General features: G+C 58.7%; 2 protein-coding genes across 4 annotated transcripts; one reads left to right on the top strand and one right to left on the bottom strand.

Annotated features, from left to right (window-relative positions):
• The first annotated feature begins 1,378 nt into the window (after nucleotides 1–1,378).
• On the top strand, nucleotides 1,379–6,001 carry PHOX2A (paired like homeobox 2A). The gene is made up of 3 exons (XM_045484148.1): nucleotides 1,379–1,764; nucleotides 3,932–4,119; nucleotides 5,026–6,001. The coding sequence occupies exons 1-3, from the start codon at nucleotides 1,548–1,550 to the stop codon at nucleotides 5,473–5,475; spliced, it is 855 nt and encodes a 284-aa protein (XP_045340104.1). The 5' UTR covers nucleotides 1,379–1,547; the 3' UTR covers nucleotides 5,476–6,001.
• A 104-nt stretch (nucleotides 6,002–6,105) lies between these two features.
• Nucleotides 6,106–21,436, bottom strand: INPPL1 (inositol polyphosphate phosphatase like 1). 3 transcript variants are annotated; one of them, XM_045484138.1, is made up of 29 exons: nucleotides 21,313–21,436; nucleotides 20,042–20,456; nucleotides 17,174–17,237; nucleotides 16,942–17,092; nucleotides 16,588–16,708; nucleotides 16,195–16,335; nucleotides 15,859–15,952; nucleotides 15,662–15,751; nucleotides 15,381–15,479; nucleotides 15,117–15,267; nucleotides 14,923–15,029; nucleotides 14,523–14,625; nucleotides 14,242–14,438; nucleotides 13,804–13,921; nucleotides 12,880–12,976; nucleotides 12,453–12,591; nucleotides 12,233–12,332; nucleotides 12,044–12,132; nucleotides 11,664–11,745; nucleotides 11,450–11,539; nucleotides 10,783–10,896; nucleotides 10,556–10,644; nucleotides 9,994–10,081; nucleotides 9,739–9,894; nucleotides 9,417–9,495; nucleotides 9,184–9,324; nucleotides 7,419–8,091; nucleotides 7,039–7,172; nucleotides 6,106–6,934 (listed from the first exon to the last, which is right to left on the bottom strand). In XM_045484138.1, the coding sequence occupies exons 2-29, from the start codon at nucleotides 20,236–20,238 to the stop codon at nucleotides 6,844–6,846; spliced, it is 3,795 nt and encodes a 1,264-aa protein (XP_045340094.1). In that variant the 5' UTR covers nucleotides 20,239–20,456; nucleotides 21,313–21,436; the 3' UTR covers nucleotides 6,106–6,843. The 3 variants fall into 3 exon arrangements, with proteins under 3 accessions (XP_045340094.1, XP_045340092.1, XP_045340095.1); XM_045484136.1 differs by having other exon boundaries at nucleotides 6,106–6,952; XM_045484139.1 differs by lacking the exon at nucleotides 7,039–7,172.
• Nucleotides 21,437–22,499: the final 1,063 nt, after the last annotated feature.

Consider the following 22,499-nt stretch of genomic DNA (forward strand, 5'->3'; position numbering starts at 1 on the left):
AGTGTGAAGGTCTGTGTCTGAATCTGCTGAGGGCTAGGTCTGTGACCAGCTCCAGAAAGAGTCTAAGTGGTTTTCCTGGTGAAGAAAAGGGGGGGGGGTGTGGTTAAGGGGCTTAGGGAAAGTGTGGGGGTCACTCAGTTACTCCTGATCCTGACATTCATCGCAAACACAGTCTGTGCGGAAGGTGCTGAGGACCAGTGAGTCATACTGTGTGGAGGCACACAGGGAAGACTGAGCTGGGAAACTAGAGGAGGGGAGAGGCAGGCTGGCCTGAAGGTACAGGGCACGGTTTTGTGGCCAAATCAGGATAGAGGGCTATCGGCTGCAGCAACCCTCCCCCTCAGCAGACTCCCGTGGCCCCTCCACCGGAATCCTACCACCCCCTGGGTGATCCCGCTGTGGGTCTCAGCTCTCCAAAGGCTCTTTCTCTCAGCCTCTGTTCCTCCTCTGCCTGTCTCTGGCCTTGTCTCTCTGAGACTATCCCTCCGTGTGTGTGTTTCACTGTCCCTGCCCTGTTTTGTCTCCTCTCTCTCCTGATCTCCATCTCAATCCCTGATTCCGTCCACATCTCATGCGGGTGCCTTCTCTGTCTCCTCATTCTCTTTCTCCATTCCCTCTCTGTCTGTTTCTTATCTTTGTCTGTTCTGTTTCTGCCTCATCCACATCTCCATCCCTGCTTTTCTCTTGTATGCACTTCAGCTCTGTCTCCATCTCTGCCCCTGTGCACCTCCTTGGCCCCATCTCCAATCTCTCTCTGGTCCATGTCTCATCCTTGTCTCCATCTGTGTACTTGTATCGCTCTTGTCCCTTTCTCCATCACGTTTCTGTCCCTTTCTCTCCCTGTGTCCTCTCTTCATCCACGTCCCTATTCCAGGCTCCGTCTCTTCCTTGTCCGTGTCTCCATCCCCCTCCTGGGCTGCCTCCGTGGTCCCCGCCGGGATGGGGACCTCGCTGGGGGCGGGGCCGAGGGGCTGGATCAGAATAACTCGGTTATCGGGACGAATTAAATTAACTTCTTCACATGAGCGCCGCCAGGCCTATTTCCCCTCCCTTCTGCTGGGCCGCAGGTGGGGAGGCCGAGGAAAGGGGTTGGGACCCTCCAGCCTGGCACTATGCGTAGCGACCGAAGGTCTGGTCCAGATTGGGGCCCGATGGGGACTCTAGGGATCGGTCCCCGCGCCACCCCTCCCTGCACCTCGGGAGCCCAAGGAGGGCGGCGGGGACCCTTTGGGGTGGGGGTCTGGTGTGGCTGGGGGTGGGGCCTGGGAGGCCCAGGCCCCGCCCCACGGAGCTCGCCCCGCCCCGCCCCCTCCGCGGGGTCCTGAGCGTTAAAAGGCGCGCGGGCCGGGTCTGGCTGCACTTGCATTGCACCCGGGCGGAGGGTGGCCGCGACGGGGCGGGCGGACTCGCGGGCGCTCAGAGCCGGCCTCGGGTCCTCGGCGCCAGGCGCTCGAACCCTTATCCCGACCCCTACCCAGCCCGGGACCCGGACCCCAACCCCAACCCGACCCGGCCCGGTCCGGCCCCCGACCCCGACCCCCGGGCCGATGGACTACTCCTACCTCAATTCGTACGACTCGTGCGTGGCGGCCATGGAGGCGTCCGCCTACGGCGATTTCGGCGCCTGCAGCCAGCCCGGCGGCTTCCAGTACAGCCCCCTGCGACCCGCCTTCCCTGCTGCTGGTCCGCCCTGCCCCGCGCTCGGCTCTTCCAACTGCGCGCTTGGCGCTCTACGCGACCACCAGCCCGCGCCCTACTCGGCAGGTGAGCCCAGCCCCGGCCCAACCCTCCCTCCAAATCCTGCAGAAACCCCAGCCCCTGGTCTATGTGGCAGGTGACTGCGACTGTCCCCCACAGCTGCCACCATCCTTGTCCTCCAACACCCCGCGGGAACCCCAGCCTCCCTGTAAGATGGGGTTCCCCTAGACAGAGTTGAGCCCCACCCTCTCATCCTTCCCCTTCCTCTTTCTCACTGCCAGATCCCTATCCTGTGCTCTTTAGGTCAGGGAAATAGATCCCTGGTGCAGCCCCAGACCCCTCACCAGGTCCACTTGTCCCCACCTGCAAAGACTTACCACCAAACCTCTCCATCCCCATATCCTTAGAAGATGCTCCCGGCTCAATCCAATCAGATCCCATCCTTATCCCCACCCCACTTCATGTCTGACCCCCAGCAAGGGCTCCTGCAGCAGCTGAGCTGCCCACATGGAAACCTTCCTAGAGCTCCAGCATCATCAAGCCCCTCCTGCTTGGTTTTGAACCCATCCTGCCTGTGCCCTGACCCTCTTGCACCACTGAATCCCGTTCTGTTGCCGGAAGAAAAGAGTTAAGCCACTTTCGTTCCCCCTGGGGCCTCTCCCAGCTAGAGTCCTGCAGAACCCAGAGGCAGCCCCCACCACTTCCAAGCCTCTTGATTCAAGTCCCCATCTGAACCCTCAACCTCATGGAGCCTCTCAGCCATCCCCATCTCACGGTTAGAGTCCAAGCTGCCCCACCCAATGTCCTTATCTCCTTCCTTCCTGGGAACACCACTGGGACCCAAGTAGAAGATTGGGGCCTGAAGGGTGGGGAGGGATGGTCCGATAGGAACCTAGATTTGGAGAAATGAAAACCAGCAAGATGGAGGCAAACACTGGAACAAGGATAGGGAGATGGGGTAGTCTGGGCCAGATGAGGATGGGGATTGGGGAGATACAGTCAGGAAATGGGGATATGGGCCCCAGAGAGATGGAGTTCTGAGATGGGGAGATGAGGATAGATACAGAGAAGTGTGAGCAAAGATGGGAAGATTGGGGACCATGGGAGAAATGGGGACCCAGGGCTGGGGAGATAGAGATAAGAACTAGGTGATGGGGACAGGAATTATGGGAGATGGGAACCAAGGAAGACTGGCAACAGAGATGAGGAAGATGGGATAGGAATGGGGTGTTACAGACAAGGATTAGGGGGGAGATAGAGAACTAGGGACATAGGACAAAGATGAAGGATATTAGGGACCCCTAAAGGATATGGACACCTAAGCAGGGCTTGGAGACAGGGATGAGGAGACAGTGTCAGCAACACTGGCTGTGGGGCAATGGGGATTGGGATGGGGTAAATGGGAGACAAGGATGGGAAGAGAATGAGGGAGGGGGGTAGGGCTGGCTGTGGGGGAGTTGGGACACAGAGGTGCCTGGGAGGAATGAGAAGGGCAAGAAGGTGAAGGAACCTGGGTGGGGAGAAATACGGACTCTTCTCAATGGCCACAAAGAGAAGAATGGTTCAGAAGGGGAAAGCTGAAGAGAGATGCGGATGGAGAGAGATGAGGAAGAGGAGAGGGGGACCAACATCTGGAGGAAAATGAGGCATGAGAGGGGGCTGAGAAAATGAAGCCTAGGAGAAGAGAAATGGCAGGGTAGAGGGGGCCAAGTCCCTACATGGCAGAAAGTACACAGGCAGGGCTGAAAGTAGACCCAGGCCAGGGAGTCTCAGTCGCCCAGCCAGGTCCAGAACTGGTACTGGGAAGACTCACCATACTGATAAGACGTGACAGCCAAGGTTAAGGTGGACATGGCACAGCGTGAAACCAAACGGGCAGATTGACCAAGGCAGAAACACCCAAGCGGAGGTCGGAGGGGCAAGTGGACTGGAGGGAGGTTAGGGAACAAGGCGGTGGGTGAGGACAGGTCAGCGGTCTTGACCTGAGGATCAGATCCCGGTTCCTTCTCCTCTGCTCTTGGGCCCCATGTCTACCTGCGCCCTGTCCGCCTTCACTCCTGCCAGCTCCACTGAACGGTAGGGAAGACGCTCAATTGGAGACTGAAAGGAGGAAGCCGAGGGGCCAGGGAAGGGGCAGGGACCGCGAGCGATCTCAGGGGCAGGACACAGCCGGCTGAGCTCAGCCCCTCACACCTTCACTCTCTTTGCTCCCCCTTCCTGCACACACCCCTAGTGCCCTACAAGTTCTTCCCGGAGCCGTCGGGCCTGCATGAGAAGCGCAAGCAGCGGCGCATCCGCACCACGTTCACGAGCGCGCAGCTCAAAGAGCTGGAGCGCGTCTTCGCAGAAACTCACTACCCCGACATTTACACGCGCGAGGAGCTGGCGCTCAAGATCGACCTCACGGAGGCTCGCGTGCAGGTGCGTGCTTTGCGTGTGTAAACGGGAGTGTGCGCGTGTCAGGGGGTGGGAAGTCAGTGCCCGACACCTGGGGGCCACGGGACAGAGTGGCAGGCAGGTGCAGCCTGGGGGCGGAGAGCTGGGACCAGGAGCTAGGGCGCGGTCTGGGGGTGGTTGGGAAGGAGAGGATGGGCAGCTGCGGTAGGCGAGGGGGCCAGGACTCAGCAGACCTGAGGCCCTAGGGAGATCTGACGTGTTCAGCCCCCCAGATTTCCCCCTCAGTCTCCCTAGCAGGGACAGGCGTGCGGAATCCTGGAAGAAGGCCGAGTGGGTAGAGCGGGAGCCCGGGGAGGCTTCAGTGCCAAGTGAGGCAGACGAATACGGGAAAGCCAGTGAGCGCCTCCACGTCCCCTCCCCAGGTCTGCAGCTGTGAAATCCCCGAGCCGGGAAATCCCGGGCTCTGGGCAGGCACAGGGCCCAGGAGAGCCAGGCCAGGGTAGATTCTGTTGTCTGTCTCAGAAATCCAGTACAGAGGTTGAGCTGGTCCGCCCTTACTGGAGACCCTGAACAAAAGGTTTCCCCTGTGCCCCAACCCGTTCTCAACCGCCGTTGGACACCCCAGGTGGAAATTCCTGGAGCTTCGTGTAGGAAGGACTTCGGGGCAGGGCTTTGGGTGATGAGGGGAGCGAAGGCGGAGTCCCCGAGACCAAGAACACTGGGTCCGCGGGTGAGCAGATCCCAAGGGGGAAGACCTGGAAGGAAAGGGCAAGTGGAGGAGAAGAGGTGAACAGAGAGGTGAGGAGGGTCAAGTGGAGGGCCGAGGGGCCAACGCTCAGAAAGCTGGCAATAATCCTGATCCGGTCCCTTCTGGACTGAGGGCTCACCCGCGCCTTGCGGCCTCGGCCTGACCGGCCCCTGTGCCCGCAGGTCTGGTTCCAGAACCGCCGGGCCAAGTTCCGCAAACAGGAGCGTGCCGCCAGCGCCAAGGGTGCGGCGGGCGCGGCGGGCGCCAAAAAGGGCGAGGCGCGCTGCTCGTCCGAGGACGACGACTCCAAGGAGTCCACGTGCAGCCCTACGCCCGACAGCACCGCGTCGCTGCCGCCGCCGCCCGCCCCCGGCCTGGCCAGCCCGCGTCTGAGCCCCAGCCCGCTGCCTGCCGCCCTGGGCTCCGGGCCCGGCCCTGGCCCCGGGCCACAGCCGCTCAAGGGCCCCTTGTGGGCCGGCGTGGCGGGCGGCGGGGGCGGCGGGCCGGGCGCTGGCGCTGCGGAGCTGCTTAAGGCCTGGCAGCCGGCGGAACCCGGGCCGGGGCCCTTCTCGGGGGTTCTGTCCTCCTTCCACCGGAAGCCTGGGCCGGCCCTGAAGACCAATCTCTTCTAGCCGCCGGACTCTGGAGGCTCCGGGCCTGCCCCCCAGAGACGTCCTTGCCCCTCCAGGACCTGACAGAGTCCCTCTCCATTCGGGCACCCGCCTGAAGTGCCCATCCGTCCCTACCCCTACCATGTCTGACCCGTAGGTGTGCCCTCCCCAGCTTTGGAGAGAGATCAAGTCAGAGACACTCTCCTCCTCACCTACCCTATCCAGCAGAGCGGGGTACTTTTCATTGGGGCCGCCCCCCCTCCCCTCCCCACTTCCAGCTTGGTTTTCCTTGGAACCGGGATGAAATAACAGCGCTGGAATGTGAGGGTCCTCAAGTTCAGTAACAGCCTAGCTCTGCAGCTGGCTGGGTCACTTAGCCACCAGCCTGCTGCCCTAGCCCCTGGGCCAACCCACACTGACCCCACCCGTTCTGGTCATGGTTGGGATAATGAGCCGCCTGAAGGGTCCCACTGCCAATTTGTCCCCTCCCATTCCCAGCCGGTCTGGCGCAGAGGTTAGGCCGGTTCAGAGCAGAGGGGCTGGCTGCCAGGGCATCGGGACAGAGGGGTTACCTCTTTCCTGATTTTTTTTTTTTTTTTTTGGTTGTTGTTGTTCTTTTCCTTTGAAAAACTTGTAATTTATTGAGGTGAGTTTTGCTCAATCCAAATAAAACTTAATTTATTGAAGACATCACGCTGGCAACCCTTCTGAGTACTCAGGATGGGGCGTGGCTGCCTGCAAGAGACGGTCCCCCTTGCAACCAGCGAGGAACCCACTGCTGCCACGCATCCGCACCCCATGGTGGTATAGACCAGGAGACAGTGAGAACTAAGCAAACTAGCACTTTATGGCCCAAGATTCTTCTCCCCACCCCCAACCGGCCCCAATAATATTAAAGTGCCTGCCCTCCCTAAACCCACGCAGAAAAGCTTAAATAAACCCCAGCCCGGTCCTTGGGCTATTCCTTCATTTCCGGACGGACACCCCCAGAGTTGGGGTTGGGAGAGGTCCTAGCTGAGAACCCCCCACTGTGGTTCAAGGCCAGATAGAGGGCAACAGAAACCGCGGTGAAGTGGGGGCCCAGACGTACCCAAATGGACCCTACAGGCACCCCCGGGACTGGGAGTAGGGGTCCAGAAAGGGAGGTCAGCACCAGAATAACCAAAGTCCTTGGTAATTATGGCAACTGACTCTGCTGTAAAAGGTGAAGGGCAGGATGTCCTAATTAGGGCATTCCAACATGATTGGGCAGTGGGGAACGCAGATCCCCAATAAATAGGCAGAGAGGTACTGCCCCACCCCTCATAATTTTCAACTTTGGGGCTAAGGCTGGGCCTTAGTAGGGGCGGGGAGGGGCGCTGAGTTCGCAGATTCGCAGTGCCACCGCTATCACTTGCTGAGCTGCAGGGTGTCCAGAAGGAGGCGCTTGTGAGCCGGGTCCTGCACCCCGGCCTCCTCCAGGTCCTCCTCGGTGATGTCGCTGTAGGGGTAAGATAGGCTGGGAGACCCGCGAAGTGGTCTTGAGGGCCCGTAGCTCCGCCCCAGGGGTTAGACCCACCCATCCGCCTCCAGCCCCGCCCCCACCTGAGAAACTCCAGGTCGTCCCAGCCATTGTGCACCAGGCCCTCCTCATAGCGCTCCAAACCGATGGCCCGCAGCCAGGCGCCCATGCCCGCCTCGCCCAGCCCGCTGGCCCGCCCGCCCTGCGGGCACGGAGCCTGAGGGAATAGGGCACGTCAGGGGGAGCACTGAGGGTACCCACACAGAGAAGCACCTGCAGACAGCCACTTTCTACCACGTGCTCTCGGGAAGGAGGCAAGAACTAGGGCTGATTCAAGTATTCCCCTCCCCTCCCCCAAACTCTCCAGTGCCCAGCTCAGGGCAGAGGGGACACTACTGAGTGCTGAATGGTGAAGAAGATACCACCTCAGGTACACACAGACAGCCACCCCTCGTCCACACACCTCCTCTGCCAGGTCCTCCTGGATGCTCTCTCTGATGCGAGGTGGAGGGAAGCTGAGAGGCCGACCATAGTCTGAGGGCAGTCCTCGGGGTGGCTGCAGCTCCAGGGGGCCTGGCAGAAGCACTGAGCGGCCAGGCCCAGCAGGAGCATAGTCCACCTCACTCAGCGTCTTGGCCATCTGCAGCACTGAGCAGGAACGATCGTCCCCACTGGCTACCTCCCCCAGGAAAGTGCTGGTAGGTGAGGGGCCTGGGGGTAGTGGGGGTCTTGGATGGGCCTTGGGAGGTGGTGGGCCACGGGCCTCACCCCCACTGCGGCCCCTGACCACTGGCCCTGTCAAAGGGTCCAGGCTGGGGGGCAGGAAGATGGCCGAGTCTGGCAGTGGTGGTGGTGGAAAGTCTGGAGGGGGCAGTGTGCCCCCAGACTCCTCATCTGATGAGCTCCCCTCTCCCACACGGGGGGGCCGGTGGCGCCCAAGCTGTGGAGCAGGCACTGTGATGGCCACTTTGTTCTTGGTGGCAGGTGGGACAGGGGTCCTGGCAGGCGAGGGTGGCTCCGGGGGCAGCAGCTGGTGTGGGACCCCTTCAAGGACGTAGTAGGCAGGGTTATTGAAGCTGTTCTTGGGTGGGGGGGCCGCCACCCCTTCCGGCTCTGGAGCCCCCTCTGCCTTCAACCTGCATTTGGGAGCAGGATAATTAAGTCAGGACCCAGAGACCAAAGTGAAGGCAAAGGGTGCAGTGGAAGGAGAACTGGACTGGGAGTCAGGAGATAAGGGTCCCTGGTCCTAGAATTGCATGAGACCTTGAGCACATTGCTTTCCCTCTCTGGCCCTCTGGTCTTCATCTCTAAAATCGAGTAGACATGGCAGTTGAACAGATAATCCCTAAACTTCCTAGCCTTACTTGCTAAAATTCTCAGAGCGTAAATCAGTGAAAACAGGTGCCAGAAGTCAGGGCAATGAAGGCCTTTAATGGGAATGATCAGCCAGAGTTTGAAAGCCTCTGGAGGCATCTGAGGCCAATCTACTGAGGAATCTTACCCAGGGATTCAGGTTAGTTTTACTCAAGCCTGAGGATAAAACCAAGGCAACTGATAACAGGTGAAGATGAGTGAAAAAGCACCAAAACGTACCTAACAGCTTTTATTGAAGTTCAATCGACAGTTGGATATAATTAGAAAGTAAGCCTCGCTTTCCAAGAGTATGAGCCACAGAATACTAGTTCCCCAGGGTATTAATAGTTACTGTGAGGAAAAGAAGTTTCCTAGCACATTAAGTTTGGGAAACTATATTCAACAGAGTTGAAAAACAGTTTCCTTCCTGTCCACATGCTCAGAGCTTTTGCGAACACTAGTGTGCACTGGACTATCTAAGAAAAGAATCTAGCAAGAACCGTTTCCCAAACCCATTTCCAATAGGGCACCTTGTAGGACTGTGGTCCCATAGTATGCACCAAGGGAAATCCCAGACTGAAGCCAAACAGAAAGCTCAAGCTAAATCTGTTTACATGGAAGGAACTATTGCAAAAACAACTTCTAATTCTATTTTTTAAGGCAGAATGGGGAGGAAAGGCTCACTGTGCTCCTTTGGATTCAGAGAGCCACGCCGAAGAGGGGACTGGCTGGCCAGAGTGGCCACAGGTGTAGAGCCCCGGCACTCCCAGCCATGGGGCATCAGAACACTCAAGCAGCAAATGATCCCCAGGCTGGCCGTGAGAACCAAACATAGCAATAGTTAAAGTGGGGGGATAACAGGTTCCTTCTCTCACCTGGAGGTCAAGGGCTCCTCCCGGGGAGCGGCTCGAGGTGGGGCTGGGGGCCTCCCAGTTGGTGGTGGTTTCTCTGGTTCTTCGAATAACCTGGACAGTGGGCAGGAGGCCTCTGCAGGGGCTGGCTTGCGGTTCCCTGACCTGCCGGGGGTGTATAGGGAGGAGATGCGGTAGAGGGTACCCAAAGCCCCCGGGTACCTCTTCACGGGACACCCAGCACAACCCCAGCTCACCTGGGATCCTGGCTGCCTCGAGACACAGAGGGGGCTTTGCTCTTTGCTCCTGCCTCGTCCTTATCAATGCTGATCCACTCTGGGGGAGGAAGAGAAAAGAGACTCAGAGAGGACCTGGGGTCCTGGACTCTAGATACCCACTGGGCCTACCAGCCTCTTTCCAGCTACTCCTCAGGGCAGGCCCACTCCCAACCATGGCTGCAGAACTTCCAAATATTCCAGGGATTCTAACATGCTCTCCCCACACCCCCGGTTCTCCTTTCCTAGACCTGCCCACACCACCCCATCTCATGCCCCATATCCCTCCCAGTGGAGCCCCCACCGTAGAGTCGCTCACGGGTGCCCAGGCGCTCTGTGGGCACCCGCACCTTCATGGAGCCACGGATGTTGCCTGTCTCCTCGCCACGGTGGGACAGGAAGGTCAGGAACTGCTGTGCTGTGCTGCCAATCATGGACTTGAGTGCAACCACACACTCCCCTGAAGGGCAGATGGGGTAGACCAGCAGATTGCCAAACCTTTCTAGGTCTCTGTTTGGCTTTCTGTGCCCCTTGGCACCCCTCACCCCTCACCCCTCACCATAGGATTCGTAGCCATCCATGGATTTGACCGTGAGCAGGAGGTGCTGGTCCTGCAGGTACTCGATGTCAGCCAGAATTGGCTTGAGCTAAGGAGCAGAGAGACCCAGTGAGGAACAAAGCCCCAACCATCCCCTCCTACCCGACACCACTCATCCCTACCCTTAGGCTCGTCCATGCTCACTCCCACTCATCTACTAGGGAAAAATCCCAAATCCTTAACACAGAGGACACAGCCCCACATGGGCCCTTCATAACATTTAACAGCATTGTAATTAATTTTCTGCATCCTCAATGGCTAACACAGGACCTGACATTTAGCAGAAACTCGAAAAGTTTTTGTGAACAAATAAATGAACCTATAACTTGGTCCCACACCCCTCAAATAAAGCAAATGCCCTCATCCTCATTCATGCCCAGCCCCCACCACACACATGCATACACACGCATGCACGCACACACATGTGCACGCACACCCATGTGCACGCACATACATGGACATGTTCCACTGCACCTCTCCCTGTGCCCTCACCTACAAGCCCAGGCCCTGACAAAAGCCTCACCGTGGGCAGTTGGCGTGAAGACCACTGCACCTTGAGGAAGTTGATGTTGTCACTGCTCTGGGCATCATTCTCAAAGCTCTTCTTGTACTCTGGGGTGAGGGTGGGGAATACCCGACTGAGTGCCACCTCCCGGCTTCCCTTCCCCCTATCCAAGGGGGCTGACTGTCTGGGCACCTCTGGCTCCCCATCCCTCTCAGGCCACACCCAGCCCAGGGCCCCCCTCTGACCCTCCAGGCAGGTGGAATAGAATTCAATGAAGAACTTGGTGCGGCTGGCTGTCTTCACAATGGCCTCAATGCTCTCAAACTCAATGTAGGCCTGGTCCGAAGTCTTTGAGAGACCTGAGGGATAAAGGGAAGAAGGCAGTCAGGAGGGCTGAGAGGGTGACAGGAGGAACAGGACAGAGACTGAGCCCTGGAAAGAAATCAGGTGTCATGGCAGAGCAGTAAGGGAGGCCCCCGGAAGGAAGGTCAGGAGGGGCCTCCCCAGTCCCCAGCAACCAATAGGGAAACCCCAAAGCCCAGACCATGGACCAGGGCAAACAGACAACCCAAGGATGAGAGACCATCTAAGAAAGGGCTGGAGGATGAGAATGGCTGCAGGGATGGCCTGCCAACAATCCCCCACACTACCAGGCACACTCAGCGGTACACATGTGGTTCCAGGCAAATACAGATACACATGCACGTTTACATTCACACACATACACACACTCATGGACATGTACTTCTCATGATGCCCCAGGCACAGACACCCTCACACAGCACACGTTCAGAAACATTACCGCATGTCCGTGTATACACCCAAACACACGCACAGATATATTCAAACCTATGCACATCCCCAGGCCACCACCGGTGCCTATCCACCCACAAGCACATCCAGAATAGTCACCTTTCTTAGAGATGAACTGAGAGGTAACTCCAACCTCAAATGTCCCAAACACAGGGGAGTGGTCGCTGGTGACGATGTCATCAGTGCAACCTGGGATAGGAATGGGAGCTCAGGGGCAAGCTCTTTATTCTCCGTTCCCACTTCCCAAAGCTAGGGCAGTGTCAGGACAATGATCACCCAGGACTACCCATCACCCTGTCTAGGAAACTCTGACCATAGGAATTGCAGATGATGTGGGTCTCAGGGTAGGATTTCCAGAGAATCCGGTCACACCATGAAGGCACATTGGTCCGGACCTGGGGCAGGAGATGGCAGCATGGTCAGGTTCAATAGCTGGGGTTGCTCAGCATGAGCCCCACCCAGAGCTGCAGAGCTGATGAGGCCCTATACTCCCACCACACCAGGCCCCCGTGCCTACCTCCCTTCTTGGGTCCTTGTAACACTCAGGATCACCCCTAAGGCCTCAGAGGAACCACAGAAGCTGGAATAGTAACTGCCCAGACCCTTGACCAGACATGTACCCTTGATTCACTGCAGGCCAGGGGAGTCTCCCAAGCACTCCGCCCTCAAACCTGCCTCGTTCCCTTCACTCACCCCAGTTGGCTTCTGCTTGTGCCAGGCATATGTGTCCCGGGAACCCCGCTCATAGCGGTAGGTGGGTGGGAAGGAGATCTCCTCCTCACCTAGGAAAGGCAGGGAACAAGTATGGATCAGGGCCCTGAAGACCCAGAAGTATCGTAAAGGCCCCATCCCTTAGAGACCTCCTGACAGGCCCACACTCACTGAATCGAAGAAAGACCTTGTGTTTCTCACGCTCCAAGTTGAGCTGGTCCACTCTGAGCAGGGGCTCAAACTCCTTCCTGCTGATGTAGTTCAGGATCTCCTGTGGTGAGGACACAAAGACTGAAAACTCCCTCTTGAGCCACAGCCAGAGTCAGAGGTAGGATCCCAACTGGCCCCCCAGCCCAGCTCCCCTAGCAGTCACCACTGGCCCTGTTTGCACCTGGATATCCATGTCCAGGCGGTAGTTGAGGTCCCCAAACCAGAAGAGGTGAGTGAAACGCAGAGAGATGTCAAAGGCACTGAGCTGTCGGTCACCTAGTGAGAGCAGCCGCAGGATGTCCAGGTAGTTCTGGTTCCGCCTATGGTGGGGGTGGGGGGAGGCCTCCAGGGTCACGAGCCAGGGACTGGCAGAAAGGTAAGTCTCTGGGGTCAGGTACAGGGTAGGGCTCAGGGTGCCTGGGGACAGAGGAAATAGCTGGGAACAAGATCAAGGTCAGGAACAGACAGCAGTCTCGGGTTTGGACAAGGGAGAAGGGGCTCTCTGGGGACAGGAAGGTAGATGGGTCATGGACTGGGATATGGGAAAGGGAATAGGTCTCAGGTGAATAGGGAATGAGGGTAAAGACTTGGGGAGGTGCCCCCCTCACCGGGCAGTTTTCTCATTTCCCGAGGTAAGGTGGCAATTCACAAAGCCAAATGAGGTGCCATTAAACATGAAGGAGACACCCACAGCCCCCTTGTTTCCTGTCAGGGCAAGCAAGAAAAGAAGGCCTGTGTCACATCTAGAGGGCTCCCAAGTCTCCCCTCTGCCCCTCGAAGCAGCAGTGGGAAGGTTCTCCCAACTCCCCCCCGCAGAGGCTTATGAGGCAGGCAGGCCCCTGAACACATCCCCTCCTTCCCTGGAGGTGCCACACAGATCACACGCGGTCCATCTGGATGGCCCGAGTTTCTCTGCATGTGTGAACAAGGCCCCTGGAGATCACAGGGGATCCCAAAGGTGACGCTGAAAGGACTTGCAGATTCTGAGCAGAATCTATGCTGAGGGAGCACTGGACCACAAACCAAAAGACCTGGGCACTCTGCCAGCTCCTCCATGTACTAGTCGTGTGACCTTGGACAGGTCACTCAGCGACTCTGGGCCTGAGTGTTTTTTGGGTCTTTTTGAGTTTTATCATCTATGAAATAGAGGTAATTATCCTGGCCCTGCCTTCCTAGTGATGCTGGAAGAGATTTAGAATATGAATATGCTTTACAAAGGGCTCTCTATAGGGGTGCCGGGTGGCTCAGTGGGTTGAGCCTCTGACTCTTGATTTCAGCTCAGGTCATGATCTCACATTTCATGAGTTTGAGCCCCACATCAGGCTCCATGCTGACAGCACAGAGCCTGCTTGGGGTTCTCTCTCTGCCCTGCCCCCTTCCCTCCTGCTGTCTCTCTCAAAATAAACACACTTTAAAAAAAATGGGGGGAGGGCTCTCTATATAAGAAAGCTGGGAGCAACCAAAAGGAGGAGACTGTGAGCTGGAGAGGAAGCAGGAGGCATGGACAGAGGGACCCTGCCCACCCTGCTCACCCAGGGTGTTGGCGATGCCAGTCTTCACGCTGGATGTACTGACGTGGCTGATTCGGTTCTCGTGCTCTGGCTTGACCAGCACAGCCACCTTGATGTTCCACAGTGACTGCATGGCAATCTGGGTAGAGGGTTTGGGGTCACTCCGGCCCTGGACCGGGGCCACTGTCCGCATTCCCCTGCCACCCCCACCTACACTACAGACTGTTCCGTCAGTCATAGGATAGGAAGGTCTCCACTACCCCTTTTTCCTGAGGTGCCAGAGAGAAACACAGCACGTTCCCATAGCATGAAGGACTCGGGTTAGACCTCCTAAAGGATATGCCCAGGGACCAAGGGAAAAGCCAGTCAAGTTGTACTCCCCAGGGTCACCCATGAGGTGAAGCAGGATAGTTTGGGGTGGTGTGTGAGGAGGGGGACTAGACAAGATGACCCCCTCACCGGGCGGTAATCCAGATCTGTGAGCTCCTTGAGGCCCCCGCGTAGTAGGTCCAGCCACTCGCGGTCGCCCACCGAGTTCTCCTGGGTCCCAAAGACATAGATGTCATGGGGTATGGTCACTGTGACTTCATCCAGGGTTTTCCCTAGACCCTTCGATGTGAACCAAGATGTCACGTTTTTCGGAGGTGGTACGCTTCCTGGAGGCGAAGGGGATGGGGGCGGTCAGGCCCTTGACCTGGGGCTATTCCTCTCTCCCATCCCAGCCCCAACCTGGGCCTGACCCATATTCCAGGTGCCTATGAAGACAGAGATCATGTCCGGCTCATCTTGCTTCGAGTGCTTGTTCTTCATGAGCTGCAGCAGCTGGCAGAAGGCCTCCCGCTTCTGGGGGGACAGCAACTAGTTAGGGGAGGTCCCTGGTAGGTGGTAGGTCCCATGAGGTCATGCCTGTGAGTTCACTGCATATCCACTACTCAAGCAGACAACAGGTGCTCAATAAACGCTCACTGAATGACCATTTGACTCTGCCCTCAGGCCACCCATTTTCAGTACACATACTCTCTACCCTGTCAGACCCACTCCTGCCAAGAGGGATGACCGGCCTACATCACGTGTTCCCTCTCTTCCCATCCCACAGGGGACCCCTGCAGCCCCCAGGGCCTAGCCCAACATGCCACTCACCCGGGCACTGACAAAGATGAAGTCCTTGCGCTGCGTCCGATCCTTCTCCTTCTCAAACACAACTCCCAGCTTGTTCTGGACACGCTGGGACTTAATGAGCTGGCGGACTAGGGGATGGAGGATGGTTACACTGGCCTGTGCACCAAGGCCTGGAGGCCACCCTGCCCACCACCCCAGGTTGCGCCCTGGCTCACTGCGGTCGTGTGTGAAGGTCGTCCAGTCCTCCTGTGAGTCCCGCTGTCTCCGCAGCAGCACCAGCCGCCCACCCTCCACATCCACGCTCAGCGTGAACTTCTGTGACTTCCCAATCTTGGTCAGGTCACCCAGGGTCACATCCAGCTTCACCTGCAGGTCAGGAGGTGTGTAGGCTGCTGAAAAGACCTCGGGGCAGGTGACACCCCCTTCATCTCCAGCTGCTCTTTGGCCCATGAGGCCCCACCTTTCACCCCTCCGTGTACCTCAAAGGCCTGCACGGGGATGGTCTTGGCCTTACGTATGGATGGCTGCAGCGGCGCCGGCGGGGCTGTGGAGCTCATGTCCTGCAGGGCCTTCAGGGCCTAGAGTGGGGAAGGGCAGGGAAGGGCGGGCAAGGTCAGGGGACATGCTGAAAGCTGGGGCCAGTGGGGACACAGTTGATGTGGGGTCAATGCTAAACTGTAGATTCAGGGTTGAGATCAGTTAGGCCAACGCAAATACTCAGAGACTGCTAGGTCAGGTCAGAGGTCAGGGTTAAGGCTACCTTTTTCTGGATGCCTGACAGGAAATCCTTTAACACGGACAGCTTCAGCACCAGGCTCTCTAGTTCCTGCTCCCCAGTCTGTGGTGGATTCTGCACAGAGAAAGAATAAGGTTTGTAACATGCGGCCACCGCGTAGGAGGTCCCCCACCCAACCCGGAACATGAACCCCTTCCCCACAGGTCTCCTCACAATCCCACCTGCTGCTGCAAAAGGCGGGTCACCATGGGAGAGCTCTGCTGGTCAAACACCTTGGACAGGATCTCCAGGCCCGACAGGACCTTGTCCACCTCACTAGGGGAGACAGTGGGTCAGAACTCCCTACCCCGACCCAAGTATGGGGAAGGGGGGCTGAGTGTGCAGCTTCAGCCTCTACGATGAGGATACGAGGGTTCAGGTGAGGACAAGTCAGGAGGCAACAGCTGGCTCCCTGTTCAGGGCCAGAGATCAGAGGTCAGAGCATTTGTGCAGCAAGGGGGCAGGCGAGGACAGGTCAGAGGAGAGGCCGCATGCATGGTGTTGGGTACCCCAGGTACCTGTGCAGCCTCCGGCAGGAGGTGGCCAGGGTGCGGGTAAGATGGGGCAGGTTGCTGGCTCCACCTCGCACAGCCTCCAGGTCCAGTCCGTAGCTACCCTTCAGGTACTCGTGCGAGACAGTACTCAGCCCGTTGGGAGCACTTCAGGGAGGGGTTAAAAAGTCAGTGAAGAATCTGCTGACCCTGTCCCAGCACCGCCACTCTATCCCTAGAGGAGATAGTACTGGTAGCAATTGGAGCATCATGGATCAGGGAGTCTACCTCTGGGGCTGAGATGGGGTGAAGGTCCCTGGGGGAGGAGTGGGGGCTGGGAAGGTCTCTCTACCTTTGATGAGGACAAGTTCTCAGAGGAGAAAGGGAATTCCTGTTCGGCGTAGGGGTTTGCAGTCTTACCTCTCAGCAGCTGGAGTTGTGGGAGTCTCAGGGGCTGCTGGGGGGCTGCCGGGCCCCATGGGGGCAGAAATACTGGTGGAGCCAGAGCGTGGGGGCAGCGGGGGCTTCTCATCCTCCCCATCTGTGGACAGGAGTCAGTGGGGCAACTGTTTGGGCCTCCCCATTCTCACTGAAGTATGGGGGGATGCTGTGGCTATCAGAGACTTCCACGGAGGTGGGGTAAAGGGCTCTGGCATCATGGTTAGGGGCAGGGGGCTTTAGGGCAGGCAGGTTGAGAAGATGCGATGGGAAGAAGCAGGTGGTGTCTGGGGAAGGGACAGAGAAGACATATGCACATGGCACAGCAGGCAGCACCTGAGGCATCACGGTCGTCTGGTGGGTCTGGCTCTCGCTCCCGCTCCACAGGGAGCAGCAAGGCGCACACAAGGCCCTGGTTGGGCTGGGCATACAGGCCGATGAGCTCGCCCAGGGTCTGGAAGCGGCGCACGGGCACGCCCTGCGAGGTCTGTGAGCAAGCAAGGGTGGGAGAAAAATCAGCCAGTCACAGGCTGGAATCAAGGTCAGGGGTCGGGGTCCAAGCTCCTACCTGCACGGCCAGGAAGTCTTCTCCATCAGGTAGAATTCTGTATGTATGCACATGCTTCTGATACCTGATGACAAAGCAGGGGTCAGAATCTGTCGCCCCCAAGCTGGGGTCTAAGCCCCAAGGTACCCTCTCCTCCTGCCACCAGGCTCAGCCCCCAGCCCACTCAGGTTAGTTTTCCTAAAATCCTTTACTCAATCCACACAGGGTTAATGATGAGGCCAGTCTACTTCTAGCCTGCTAGTGTTGCCCACAAGAGCAGGAATGACCAGCAGCATCCCCCCCGCCCACCCCAGCCAGACCTACATAGGCTCCACACCCACCACAGGGCCCGGGAAGCAACAGGCAGCTCTTTTGTGGCCTCCGCAGCTGTCTAAACAGCCCCTCGGGCTGTGGTACCAGCTCTGGCCCCCCGCCAGAGTAAGAGTCCTCAGAAGCTTGGTAACCTCTGTTTGCATGCATAGGCGATGTGCTAACACACGTGTGTCCCTGCTGTCTGTGTTTACGTTGGTGTCTGTCTCTACTGGAACTGGCTGTGTCAGGGGCCATTTTTGCTAGGGAGTATGCGGGTATCCCAGCTTCTGGTCCCCCTTCCCCAGATACCAGGAAATTGGGATGACCCAAGGGGTCCCCTGTGGCAGACCCAGGCTTGTAAGAGCCCCAAACTGAGGAGGGGCAAGAGGGGTACTGACAGGTGGCAGCAACAGCTGAGCAGGTGACAGCTGAGCCAGGCCTGGGCAGCACAGGCCACACTCAATGGGGGCAAAGACTCTCTCTTGCAGCCATACCTCAGGTAGGCTTGCTCAACGGTGCCACCTGGGTCCATGTGTGTGCTGGGCAGGAGGGGGGTACTGGCACCACAGGACCGAATGCCTGTTTGAGGAGACCCTACACCTTGGCCACAGTCCATCCCCCACCTCAAGCAAGCCCCCTTTGGGCACTCTCCTGGATGCTGACGGGGCAACATTCTGTGCGGGTGTCTTTGTGCACTGGTTTGTGGACTGTGGGTCTGTATTTATAACATTAGCATCCCATGAACTGAGCCCTGTCTGCATGACAGGCTGGGTACTCAACACCCCACAGATGTGATCTCATTTAATCCTCACATTTTGGTACAGATATGAGCACCAACCCCATTCTCCAGAAGAGGAAATAGGCTCAAAGAGGAAAAGTGATTTGCCTCGCTTTTAAGTAAAAGGCAGAGCTGAGACTTAAAGCCAGGGCAGAGCCCAGTGCCTGTATCCCGACCTGCCGGTCAGATTGCCTGTGCCTGTTGGAGCAGGGGTGTGTCCGGAAATGTTACCCACCTACAGGTAAGCAAGTATCACCTACCCCCAGGCTTCTATCCCATTTCTGACCCCTCCCCCCATCCCCGGGCTGTAGAGATGCAAGGAGGAGCCAGAGTCAGCTGGCAAAGCCAAAACCCCTGACACAGACAGACCCTCACTCCACCCATCTCCTCCCCTGGCAGTGGAGTCTGGGCTCTCCCCTCCTGGGACAATAATGTTCCTCCCCTAGACACAGGCCCAGCTGTCCCCCTCCCACTCAACAGCTGACCCAGCACCTGCCTCCCTCCCCTCTCTAATTAGGGGATATGCCTCAGAGGGGGCTGGGAGGCAGGACTCCATGATATTTATCTGCGGAAGCTGTCCTTTGTTAGTCTCTCCTACTGGACATCAGACTTGGTGCATAAGCTGAGATTTAGGGGACCCCTTCCTCTTCGTCTTCCAGTCCACTGCCCAGGCCGGGGTTTCTCAACGCCAACACTACTAAAATTTTGGACTGCATAGTTCTTTGTTGTGAGGGACTATCCTGTGCATTTTAGGATGTGTGGTGGCATCACTGGCTTTTACCCACTAGATGCCAGTAGCACTATATCCCACTTGTGACGACCAAAAATGTCTCCAAACATCGCCAAGTGTCCCTGAGGGGTAAAATCAACCCCAACTGAGAACCACTGGCCTATGCCCATGTACCCCCAAAGAAGTGAGGAGAACAGAGAGGTAAGGGACAGAACGACAGGGGTTTGGGAGGGTTCACGAGGCTGAAGAATATTACCAGATCCTAACAAGGCCCACAGGAGCCCACCTAGTATCAGACCACGGGGCGCAGGAGATAGCTCAGGGAGAAGGCTCCAAACATACCAAAGGCACCCGGCACCACTGCCACATACAGCTGATGGGTACAGGCACAGGATGAGATCCGTTCGGGGAGCTGCCGAGTCTGGCTCCACATTCAGCACCCACAGCTCAGGGCTAGGGCAGCCAGGATGCCCAGGACTGGGGCCCAGAGCCAGGGCACATGAACGCGCCCATTGATTCATGAAATAATGACAGGGCCACATATAGCCTCACATCCCCTTTTCTCAACACCACTCTGCTCCACCAGCCCCAGACATCTACTGCCAGGCAGGTCCCAATTTCAGTCCTGGCGGCACAGGAAGCTGCTGGGCATCCTCACATATCCATCAGTCTCTCTGGCCCCAACTCTCTCTATGCCTACAGCTCTTAACACCCAATCCCTGTATAAACAGAACTGCATATAACCCCGGAACACACATCCACACATCCTCACTCCCTCCCGCCCCTCCTGCCTGGAGCGTGCCTGAGGGGGTCTGCCAGAGACTCCCTGCATTTTTCCCTATTACAGCCACCCTGTTTAACAGGACCCCACATACTCTGCCCTCCCTGCCCCAGAAAGTGTCCCCAGACACAGCAGGAAGGAAGTGCCCCCTGCATCCTTCCTCAGTCCCGGCTTAAAGCCAAAGCTCCCACTGTGGAGGGCGCAGACGTCCCACTGTCCCAGGCCCTCAGCGCACAGGCAAGGAACCTGGGCCGTGCCCCCGCCCGCCAGGAGCCCCAGCCCACTCACAGGACACAGAGCGCGAAAGCTCCCGCCACGCTCTCGCTGTCTCGGACCAGGAAGCTGCCATCGCGGCCTGCCCGGGCCAGCAGCTCCTCGGCGGCAGCTCGGCTCAGGTCGCGGTGGTACCAGGCGGGGGCCGGGCTGCCCAGCGCGCCCCCGGGCCCCGCACCCCCCGGGCCCGGCGCCCCGCAAGCCGAAGCCATGGCGCGTGCAGGGCTCAGCGCCTCCCGAGCCCACCGCCCCGCGCCATCCGCCCCGGGACGCTCGGGGCTGAGGCTGGGGGCGGGCCCGGGCCCGGGCCCTGAGGATCCGCGGACCGGACCGGGCTGGATGTCTGGGGCTCCGCGCTCTGCCGCGCAGGCCGCCTTGTTCGCCGCGCCGCCGCCGCCGCCGCCGCCGCCGCCTGCAGCGCCGGCCTCAACTTGAAGAGAAAGAAAAGTTTGTTCAGAGGCGGCGGGGGAGGGGCAGGAGCGCAGCGCTGAGCCGGCGGCCGGCCCCCTCCCCCTCCGCTCGGCCCACGGCCCGGCCCGCCCCTACCCCCACCATCTTCCCCGCGGGGATGATGGCCCCCACATTCCCGCAGGATCCCCCAAACCCACAATGATCCTGCCCTGCCATCACCACCCCTTAGAGATCCAGCCCCCAACCCTCCCCCCAACGAAGGTCAAGTTCCCCCATCCAGCTTCTGGACACTTTGGATCCCGGCCCCCTCTCCGGAAAATAAGCCGTCTCTAGTAATCGCAATGATATGACCCCCAATTCCCATAATCGTCTAGTTCCACCCCAAATCCTTTCCATTCAGCTCCCCTTGCAGCCTCAAAGGGTCGAGTTCCCAAAACCCGCGAGGGATCCAAGATGAACCTCTTCCCATCCTTATCCTCGTTATCCGAGCGGCCTGGACCTTCAACTCCCATGAAATCTAGGCCCCTCTTAGACCTGAACCCTCAAACTCCACTGGGGCCAGCCCCCGACAAATCCCGCGGGGGTAAATCCCCCTCCCCCCATTGAGACCTGGTCTCCCATACACCCTCAGACAAGGTCCAGTGTCCTCGAATCCCCGGGCACAGTCCCTGGCAGCCCCTCGCAGCCGGGACAGAGCCCTTCCCCCCTCCCTGCCAAGTTCCTTGGCACCATCCCCCATACACGCAGGCCGGGGCCTTGAGGGGTTCAGCAGTCCGAGATCAGCACCCCCAACTGCCCTCTGGAAGAAAGTTCCCTCAAACCCCTGGGCTCCCGACTTCTCCCCAGAACCGCAGCCGCCGCGCGCAGACCCCCACCTCCTGGGCCGCTCCGATGCCCCCTTCCCGGGGGAAGCGGCCCTTGACTCTCAACGGCCACTTAAGATGGCCATCCTCTGCCGCCGCACCCCCCCTCGCCTTCCGCCCCGCCCGCCGCTCCGCCCCCGCGGCTCTCCGCGGAGCCGGGGGTAGCACCCGCGCCCCGCCTACCCCGGCCCCCCGATCCTGGAGCCGCTGACCCGCCGAGTGACCTCGGGCCAGTCACGGCACCTCTCCGCGCCTCGCCTTCCCGCTCTGCAAAGTGGGGGCAATGTTATTTGGCCGACTCAATGGGACTGCTTGTAAAGCTCTCGGCACGGGGCCTGGCATCCAGTAGGCGCTCCAGAACAGCGGCTATTTTTATAATTAATTAAGGAGTAACGAAGGTGACAGCTGTGTAAACTGTAAAGCGCTGCGCCTGAACGAACGGGTATTATTAGCACCCGCCCCCGCCCCAGCTACTCCCTCCAAGACAACAAACTTGAGCCTTTGTGGGCGGGACGCCGAACCGGGAGCTCCCCTTATCGGGTACGTTCAGACACCCCCGCTCAGACGCCCGCCCTTGGCGGGAGGGTGGGGGGAACACGGTCGCCGGAAAGGGGGCGGGGCCCATGGAGGGTCTGGCCCGCCCCTTCCCCCCAAAAAAGACCTAGCCGGTGGCTGCGTCTCCCGGGAGTCCGCTTCCTGCCCCGCCCCTCCGCCCCTTGGCTCCTTAAAGGCGCAGGCCTCCATCCTGGCTCCCACTGCTGCCAACTCCTGAGCCACCGTCGGCCGATCCCCTTTAACCTGGGAGAGAACTTTCTCTTTGCTCAATTGAACCTGTGCCTGGGTCAGTCCCTACAAGCTCCTTCCTCTATTTCCAATAAGCATTGGTTTAACCCAGCTGGACCAAAGCTTGGGATACGGAATGGGCTCTGTGGGGGCTTTCCCGACTAGGTAAATATAGTGACTAAGAGACACCCCCCCCACACACCCAACAGTGTCTCTAGACCCCTCCAGGAACCCCATAAGTCATCCTCCAAACTGCCCGACTTTTCCCGTCACTCAGCTCTAGAAATGAGGGAAGGTGAGTCTGCCATGAAGGGGACACCCTGGTGCGGTGGGGAGGGAAGAGACCTGGACTAGGAAACTTCATACCTGGGTTCTAGTCCTACCTTGATCACCCACCTGCCTGGTGTCTCAGAGAG

The sequence above is a fragment of the Leopardus geoffroyi genome, chromosome D1 (assembly GCF_018350155.1).
Source record: "Leopardus geoffroyi isolate Oge1 chromosome D1, O.geoffroyi_Oge1_pat1.0, whole genome shotgun sequence".
Taxonomy (NCBI): Eukaryota; Metazoa; Chordata; class Mammalia; order Carnivora; family Felidae; genus Leopardus; species Leopardus geoffroyi.

What these genes read in the sequence shown, in the direction of transcription:
- PHOX2A (XM_045484148.1), top strand. Translation starts at nt 1,548, where the DNA reads ATGGACTACTCCTACCTCAATTCGTACGACTCGTGCGTGGCGGCCATG. An exon ending in GCCCGCGCCCTACTCGGCAG is followed by an intron (nt 1,765 to 3,931) that starts GTGAGCCCAGCC and finishes ACACACCCCTAG; the next exon opens with TGCCCTACAAGTTCTTCCCG. An exon ending in TCACGGAGGCTCGCGTGCAG is followed by an intron (nt 4,120 to 5,025) that starts GTGCGTGCTTTG and finishes CTGTGCCCGCAG; the next exon opens with GTCTGGTTCCAGAACCGCCG.
- INPPL1 (XM_045484136.1), bottom strand. Translation starts at nt 20,238, where the DNA reads ATGGCTTCGGCTTGCGGGGCGCCGGGCCCGGGGGGTGCGGGGCCCGGG. An exon ending in ACAAGCAGAAGCCAACTGGG is followed by an intron (nt 11,746 to 12,043) that starts GTGAGTGAAGGG and finishes CTCCTGCCCCAG; the next exon opens with GTCCGGACCAATGTGCCTTC. An exon ending in GAGGAGCCCTTGACCTCCAG is followed by an intron (nt 8,092 to 9,183) that starts GTGAGAGAAGGA and finishes TCCCAAATGCAG; the next exon opens with GTTGAAGGCAGAGGGGGCTC.